Genomic DNA, 8130 nt, shown 5'->3' with positions numbered 1-8130 from the left:
GTCAAAATTTAAATGGATACTTGTTAATTTAAATTAGTCTTTTATCAACAAGTATTCATTCGGGTTTTATAATAATTCATTTTAAATTAACAACAATCCATTCAGATTTGTTTTTTTTTTTCGAGTTTTGATAACAAATGATTCTTAATTGATATAAATTTTATATAGAGGTCATTGATTGCTATTTTCTCTAAACTTAAATAATGTTGATATCATATTACATAAAAATGTGAGTAGTTGTAATAAAAACTTATAATTCTTTACCATTTAATGATATATTATTACTAATGCACATATTTTTTCTAGAATTTGTCATCTCATGTGCTCCATAAAGTTGTTTTAATAATAACATCATGTTATTTTCTTCCATTTCAAAAATTATTTTATAGTCCTATAATTTTGATAAGGAAAAAGACTTTTCCCAGCTGACCGTAGAAAAATTCCTATGATTTTGGATAATGCAAAATGGATAAAAAAGGAAATTCCTGAAAAATGGGAGGCGGTAAAAAAACGTGAGAGTAGATAAACAAACAGGAAGAGGTGGTCTATATTTATTTCAATCTGATCCGTCGCTTTCAATCTCAACCCTGCACTAAATTTCCTTTGGGTTTCTGAAGAATCTCGATTTTTGCTAAAATTTCTACAATTGCCTCAAACTACGATTTTTAAAATAGACCGAACAGAGAGAAAGAAATTGTTTTTAGCGTACGTCCTACTAAATTTTACTAACTTCCATTCAGAGTTCACCTTCTGCTCAGTAGGAGCTCGTTGTAATTCCTAGTCATCAGTGTTAGGTGAAGTTCTTCTTGTTTTCCTAAAATTTTCTCGTTATTTATTTTTTAGTTTGGAATTTAATTTTCCTGTCGAGACTTTTCCCCCTGGTTTAGGGCTTCAAACAAAGCAGTAAGCGAAGAAACATCAGTGTTGCTGCTTGGTTGCGTTGATTCACGAAGTTATTTCAAGCTATGAACTCTCCAACCCATCCCCCTTCATCTTCCTCTTCTTCTTCCTCGTATGCGTTTCGTCCTCCTCCATTCCTCACTCATGCTTCTCGTAATTGCAAGTTTCCTCTGTAAGTATTCCTTTTGGCGCCGGAAATTTATATTAAGAAGTTAGGAATTTTATATTCATAAGCTAGATGGTTCCCACTTGTTTGTGCGTTGTCATTTCCTTAGTTCTTGTCATGTATTTTGTAGGGAATGAGTATATTCTTTTGACTATTACCAACTGACGGGATCTTCTGATCTTAATTTTGAAATGTTAGTGCTGGCTTTTTCATGTTTTAACTACTGAGATTTAGTGCTTCTCCGTCAAGCTGCACGTTTTCTATTGGAATTAATGTTGTTGACGATTGGCGGATTTTCTGTACTACAATGCTATGCAATTTACTGCCAATTTCTATAGAAGATTTTGTCTGTCTTCTTCAATGCTATAGTTTTGTTCGAAAATTAGATTGATGATTTGCTTCCCACTATTCATTCAAGCTCAATTATTATTGCTTTCCTGTTTTTCCCAATATTTTTGTGTTGTTAGTTATAACCCCCTCAGTTCATTGTTCCTGGTATTTCACTAGTTTGGTTCAATCTTATCGCCAGAAGCACTCTTTTAACTTCATTTAGTAAATTTCTATGTCAAATATTTTACTATCAAATCTCAAGATCAATAAAATATTCTCAAGGTCTTAATATTCATTTTTCCACAGGTTGTTGCCACAGGCAATCCGTACTTCCCAAAAGATGTATCGCTGTTCTAGGGCCCATATGGAGGCTCCTATTAACGCTAGCCCCTCAAAAAATTACATAATGACCAGATGTTCTCATGGATGGTCTGGCGCACAAGCTTTTTTTTCCAAGCAATCAATCAACAAGCACTTGTTGCCAGCGGGAGCTTTATCAACTTCAACAACTCAAACTGTTTCTGGTACACCTCTTGTTGGCGACGATAAGATTGGTGTACTATTGCTAAACCTTGGAGGTCCAGAGACTCTTGAAGACGTGCAGCCATTTTTGTTCAACCTTTTTGCTGACCCAGTAATATTCTATCTTTCATGCACAAGACATCTAGGCTGAACTCCCTTTTTTATAAAATAATATTCAACCTCTTTAAATTGATATTAATCTAAAATTTTCTATTTCTTATTCATTATTATGTAGGATATTATACGGTTGCCAAGGTTGTTTGGTTTCCTTCAAAAGCCGTTGGCCCAATTTGTGTCTGTTTTAAGAGCACCAAAGAGCAAAGAAGGCTATGCTTCAATTGGTGGTGGCTCTCCTCTTAGACGTATAACTGATGCACAGGCATGGCACTCAGAAAACATGATTTTCATCTTAATTAGTAAAAGTAATTAGTAATTACTATTGCTTTACTCTGAACTTGTCAAATGCTGCATTGGAGTCTGGAGAACTTGAAATTTCAGTTTATCAATGAGTGAACTATATATGTTGGTAAGATTGTTCATATGCCTAATGTATGTGGTTGATCTTTCTTCAGTTTTCAAAGTATTAATAATTTATAAAGTGATACACAAGCACAATAGTTGATGGTGAAGAATTGTAGAGCTTACTAAAGAAGTCAGCTTTGAACTTTTATTCTCCAAGCTCCTCACTGTTGAAGTTAAGCTTTCTTACGTGCATTTATTATTGAGGCTGAATCACTTCTCTCATGACAAATTTAAAATTGTTGATTTGTGTACTTTCAATTTTTTTTTTTTTTTTTTTGTAATCTCATCTATATTTCAATTAATTCTTTCCTGCCATTTCAAGTAAACTTTTGAATTTTTAACCAATCTGTGGAGAGAACGATGTTCAAATCCTTACCAATGAAATTGAACATTATCTACGTGTTTAATGCTATCTTCCGCAGGCTGAAGAGTTGAGAAAATCTCTTTGGGCAAAAAATGTTCCTGCAAAGGTTTATGTTGGCATGCGTTACTGGCATCCATTCACTGAAGAAGCTATTGAACAGGTATTGGTTAACTTGATTTTAGATGACAAAATAAACACTGAACAACATTTTATTGAATGTTTGCTACTTTTGAATCTTCTACCTTTTTATTGTTATATATCTAAGTTAAAACTTGTTGCTGCAAGATTCATCTTTTAAAGGGAAAGCCCGTAAAATTTTTTACATATGATGTCATCACATGTTGCTTGATATACTCTTAAGTTTTAACTCAAATATTAACTGGTTGAACATTAGGTATATATAAACTTTGATGGCTTTGATGCAGCTATTGCTTTTCGCCATATTGATATTCCTTTGTTGATACCTTATATCTGAGTTCTATGCTTAATTATTTTTCAGAATGATTCAATCTAGTTCAAAATAATATGAAGTCCTATTCTACTTTGCCAAAGTAACCAACACAATTTTATTTGTACTTTTCTTTTTGGGATTTCATTTCTGTTTGATTATAGTATTCCCCCCCTTCAAAATATACTGTGTAGATTAAAAGGGATGGAATTACAAAGCTTGTTGTTCTTCCACTTTATCCACAATTTTCAATATCAACCAGCGGTTCGAGCTTACGTCTTCTGGAGAGTATATTCCGGTAACCACTAGAAAATTTGTTATCACATCATGATACACCAAAGATATAGACTGACATTCTGTTATAATTGTAAATTATTAAATATTAAACTATTCTTCAGTGAGGATGAGTATCTAGTCAACATGCAGCACACTGTAATTCCTTCATGGTACCAGCGTGAAGGATACATAAAGGCCATGGCAAATTTGATTGAAAACGAGTTAAATAGTTTTGACAACCCTAAGGAGGTACTGTATCTTTTATGATTTAGTGATTCAGATGAAAGGACTATGTTCTGTGGTATTTTTTCTGTTAGCATTGTCATATTTTGTTGAAATATTGACAGCGTAATTTATGTAGTCAACATCGTAGTTATGCCTGGGTGAGCTGTGTTATATTTTCTGTTAGCATTCTGATATTACTGAAATAATGACAGCATAATTTATGTAGCCAACATCTCAGTTATGTCTGGGTATAGTGATTTTTTTCCTGTTAGCATTCTCATATTTTATTGACATAATGACATCCTAATTTATGTAGTTAAAATGCCTTGTCTATTTCTGGTTAAAATAACAGCCGTACTAGTAACTCATAACAGCCATACTGGACACTGGTAGCTGATAACAGTACGAATTGTAACATGGCCTTTTGAGGTGTTCGAGATATTCTGAAATGCAATATGCTAACCTTTTGGTTGGTTTTTTATGAGAAAAAATTGTGCCTATCAACAAAATATGGTTGTTCTCTTATTTCCTTACTCGTCGTCGTAAGTTTTTCCTGAGGAATTCTTGTTATGCTTGTGCTTGTGCTTGGGAGTCATTTGATTGTCTGCCTGTATCCCTGTTATCCTTAGTAATTGAAATTCTGATAACAGGTGGTGATATTCTTTAGTGCGCATGGAGTTCCACTTGCATATGTGGAAGAGGCTGGTGACCCATACAAGGCAGAGATGGAGGAATGTGTGGATTTGATTATGGAAGAACTAGAGAAAAGGAACATAACTAATTCCTACACCCTCGCGTATCAGGTACCTTGGGTCATGGGTCATTCGATCTCTTGTAGGTCTTATTTCATATAAACCAATAGGCAGTATTGGTTTATGCTATGAAACGTTGCATGCTTCCTGGCCTGTATTTATCTAAATATATGAAATATGGTATGGAAATTCTAACTATAAGAACGGGAATTTTGCTAGCGTTTAAAATTTCGAGAGCAAAGAGTTAATCTAAATACTTATTGTTTCTTGTTATGCTTTATGTTGCTAGTTTGTAGTCCTCAACTGGACTCACGAATTGAAAGCTATTTTCAGAATGAGCAATCTTGGGCCATTATTTTCTAGCTGTTAGCATGATTTAGTCACATGTGGAAAGCTCTTTGCGAGTAGTCTACCTGACTACCTTTTGAGAAAAATCTCAGGACCCTTCAAATACTACTCAGGGCAGCTTTCTTGCATAACGTTAAATTCTCAACCAAGTCAAAGTGGTGGTGTAGATTGTTTTATCTTTTCCTGAGTAGTCTATTTGTAGACCTAGCTTTGTCATCCTACCCTCAAAGCATGATTTGTGACTCTGAGATTCTAGTGTAATCATTGTTACAGAGTAGAGTTGGACCAGTGGAATGGTTGAAACCTTATACGGATGAGACGATAATTGATCTTGGAAAGAAGGGAGTGAAAAGTCTGCTGGCTGTGCCAATTAGGTAATATTAGCCTTCCGTTTTTGTGATATTACCTTGCTCCTATCTTTATACTTTCTGGCTTCTTTCTTCATCTCATACTGTTCTGTCATTTATGTGCTTGATTCACAGCTTTGTCAGTGAGCATATTGAAACACTAGAAGAAATTGATGTCGAATACAAAGAATTGGCTCTAGAATCTGGTATAAAAAACTGGGGTCGTGTTCCTGCTCTAGGATGTGAACCCACCTTCATTTCAGATTTGGCAGATGCTGTAATTGAGTCTCTCCCATATGTTGGTGCCATGGCAGTTTCAAATCTTGAAGCGCGGCAGGTAGCCATTTCACTTCTCCTTTACTATGTATCTTTTCAATCAAGTAGAATGATCTTGACATTATCAAATTGTGAGTTGCATGCATGCATTATACTTGTATGTAATTGAAAATCTGGTTTCTTTGGCAGTCTTTGGTTCCACTGGGAAGTGTGGAAGAGTTATTGGCAGCATATGACTCTCAACGCCGGGAGCTTCCCCCACCGGTAATGGTTTGGGAATGGGGCTGGACAAAAAGTGCTGAAACATGGAATGGAAGAGCAGCGATGCTGGCCGTGCTTCTTCTGTTGTTTCTAGAAGTCACTACCGGTGAGGGGTTTCTGCACCAGTGGGGAATATTGCCCTTGTTTCGGTGAACGAACCCCCCTCGCCATTAAAAGGCAATGGAGTCTGGTTTTGTTCGTATATGAACATCACTTCTGTCCATCATGCACTACTTGGAGATCAAGTGTTGATTTTACCAAGTCAAGTTTAAGCACAGCGTTATTTGTGGATGGAAAAGAAAGAGAAAAGGAGAAATGTATAGTAAAATTGTAACAAAATGCCTGTGTTTATAGAAAGTTAAGTTTTGTTGTAAGCATTGCCATTTGGGTTTCGTGACTTGGGAAACCTACACGGCTGCTATAGGAATTATTAGTCGACGCTACGCTGCTGTATCCATTCCCCATGAATATTTAACTTATTGGTTTATAGTTTAAATAAGTAAAGCTGTATGCTTCAATCTTCTTTCCCTCCACATTCTTTGATTCTTGAAATGATTACTAATGAAAAAACATAAAGGAACAAAGAGGAGGTTGGCCAGTTTTAATTCATGTGTGGATTGAAATGTTATGATAAATTAAAAGATAATGTTGAAACCTTGTAGGGGAGCTTTGGTACGTCGACACAGGTAATAAATTGCATGATCAAAATGACCAGAACTAGCCCCTTTGCGTGGATTAGTAACTCTGGGCTGTGTTTGGTTTACAGAACTGTAAACACTCCTATTTCAGTTCTACTACCTCGAGAACGAATGGCAAGTTTCATGGGAATGTAGCAATTATAGAAATAGTTTTTATATAAAACATGTTAAACTGCAGAAGGAAATAGATATATCTGACATGAACGTGGCTCATTAGTCATTAAGTTTAACACAGGTTCAATTCAATACACTTCATTGCCTTACATGAAACGTGCCTTTTTCCCACGAGATATTTATTGCACTCGCAGCAATCCTCCGCGGGTACTAGCTAGAAAAACTCGAGGCAGAGTGTGGATCAGTAAATTTCAAATTTAAAATTCTTATATTTAAAATCTTTTACTTGGATAATGTAAAAAATTTAAATTTTAAGACAACAAAAAAGGAAAATAAGAAATGAAAATAGAACGAGAATGAAAAGATTAGAATGGCCAACATTTCAATCCTCAAATAACTAGAATATAGGAGATTTAAAATTGTAAAGAAATTATAATAAAATATGGATTTGGTTCAAGTCTAATTCCCTTAAATCCGAACTTAACATAATAGCATTCTTTATGTATACAAGAGTTTTGAATTTCGTTCAACCATAATTCAAAGTTAAATTTCACAGTTAATCGTGACATCATTGAAATCACCGGATGATATATATATATATGTGTGTGTATAATGATGGAATTCCTCAATAATCCTGTGAAAAATGAGCTCATATAAAAACAAGTAAAGCAGATTTATTATAACATGAATTGTTGATCATCCAGACTCACTCAGAGAGAGAAATTAAACTACAAGAAAATTCTTAATCAAAGCGACAAAACAAGACAACATTTCAATACAATATATATATTCATTCATGATTCGTAGTCATACAAACATGAACAATGCTTAACCAACGAGGTCCTCCTCCTTGTGGGTCTCAATCACAACATCAGATCGAGGGTAAGCCGCGCAAGTAAGAACCCAGCCTCCATCAATCTGGTCATCGTCCAGGAAGCTTTGATCGGACTGGTCTAACTCACCTTCCACAACCTTCCCGGCGCACGACGAGCACGAACCTGCTCTGCACGAGAACGGAAGATCGATTCCGGCCTCCTCGGCTTGGTCCAGAATGTAAACGTCATCAGGGCATTCGAATTCCTTTGGGCCTTCTGGCGTTAGCAGCTTCACTTTGAACGCCGCCATGCACGTCACGCGCCCTCGGATGCCACGGCGGCTGCTCTTTGTTCCAACGCCAAACACGGCCTGAAGCTTAGGTGCAGACCAGAGGCTTGTGGTAGGGCGTCTCCCGAGAAAGGAGCTGTTTACGACGGCGCCGGTGGTGGAGGTTGCCATTGTGGTCTGGACGAGCTGTGGAGGCTGGTGTTGCTAGCTGCTGCTAGAGATAATGGTTTTTGCGATGGGCCGATGGCTGTGTGGGTATATGTGAGAAAAACTCTGAGACGCAGAGTGAATCCACGTGGCATTATATTGTGAAGCGTGTTATCTATCTCGGTTATTCCGCAATACTTCGCAGGTTTAGATGATTAGAATCAAAGGCCGAGGTTGGGTTCTCGTGGAAATAATGTACACCGTTCAATTTTTCCTTACACGTCAATTGGATTTCATATAATTACTAACGTTATACCCTCGAAAAAAAAT

The 8130-nt window shown here is 36.2% G+C and overlaps 2 protein-coding genes across 2 annotated transcripts; one reads left to right on the top strand and one right to left on the bottom strand.

Annotated features, from left to right (window-relative positions):
• The first annotated feature begins 642 nt into the window (after positions 1-642).
• Positions 643-6260, top strand: LOC129301020 (ferrochelatase-2, chloroplastic-like). Its single transcript, XM_054939600.1, has 11 exons — positions 643-794; positions 888-1072; positions 1703-2030; positions 2154-2297; positions 2863-2964; positions 3447-3550; positions 3651-3777; positions 4404-4556; positions 5127-5227; positions 5336-5537; positions 5666-6260. The coding sequence occupies exons 2-11, from the start codon at positions 966-968 to the stop codon at positions 5888-5890; spliced, it is 1593 nt and encodes a 530-aa protein (XP_054795575.1). The 5' UTR covers positions 643-794; positions 888-965; the 3' UTR covers positions 5891-6260.
• Positions 6261-7203: 943 nt separating this feature from the next.
• On the bottom strand, positions 7204-7893 carry LOC129301019 (ferredoxin-like). Its single transcript, XM_054939599.1, has one exon. It carries the CDS (start codon positions 7822-7824, stop codon positions 7378-7380), a length of 447 nt encoding a protein of 148 aa, XP_054795574.1. The 5' UTR covers positions 7825-7893; the 3' UTR covers positions 7204-7377.
• Between the last annotated feature and the right edge of the window lie 237 nt (positions 7894-8130).

This window comes from Prosopis cineraria, unplaced genomic scaffold (assembly GCF_029017545.1).
Source record: "Prosopis cineraria cultivar Desert tree isolate PC_DT_omini unplaced genomic scaffold, ASM2901754v1 PC1850, whole genome shotgun sequence".
NCBI lineage: Eukaryota > Viridiplantae > Streptophyta > Magnoliopsida > Fabales > Fabaceae > Prosopis > Prosopis cineraria.
The sequence above is the reverse complement of the archived record's forward strand: the minus strand, read 5'-3'. Positions and strand labels throughout refer to the sequence as shown.

Excerpts from the sequence above, each read along its gene's own strand:
- LOC129301020 (XM_054939600.1), top strand. The coding sequence starts at position 966 with ATGAACTCTCCAACCCATCCCCCTTCATCTTCCTCTTCTTCTTCCTCG. Across the intron at positions 4,557-5,126 it reads CCTACACCCTCGCGTATCAG|AGTAGAGTTGGACCAGTGGA; the intron begins GTACCTTGGGTC and ends TCATTGTTACAG. Across the intron at positions 5,538-5,665 it reads CAAATCTTGAAGCGCGGCAG|TCTTTGGTTCCACTGGGAAG; the intron begins GTAGCCATTTCA and ends TTTCTTTGGCAG.
- LOC129301019 (XM_054939599.1), bottom strand. The coding sequence starts at position 7,824 with ATGGCAACCTCCACCACCGGCGCCGTCGTAAACAGCTCCTTTCTCGGG.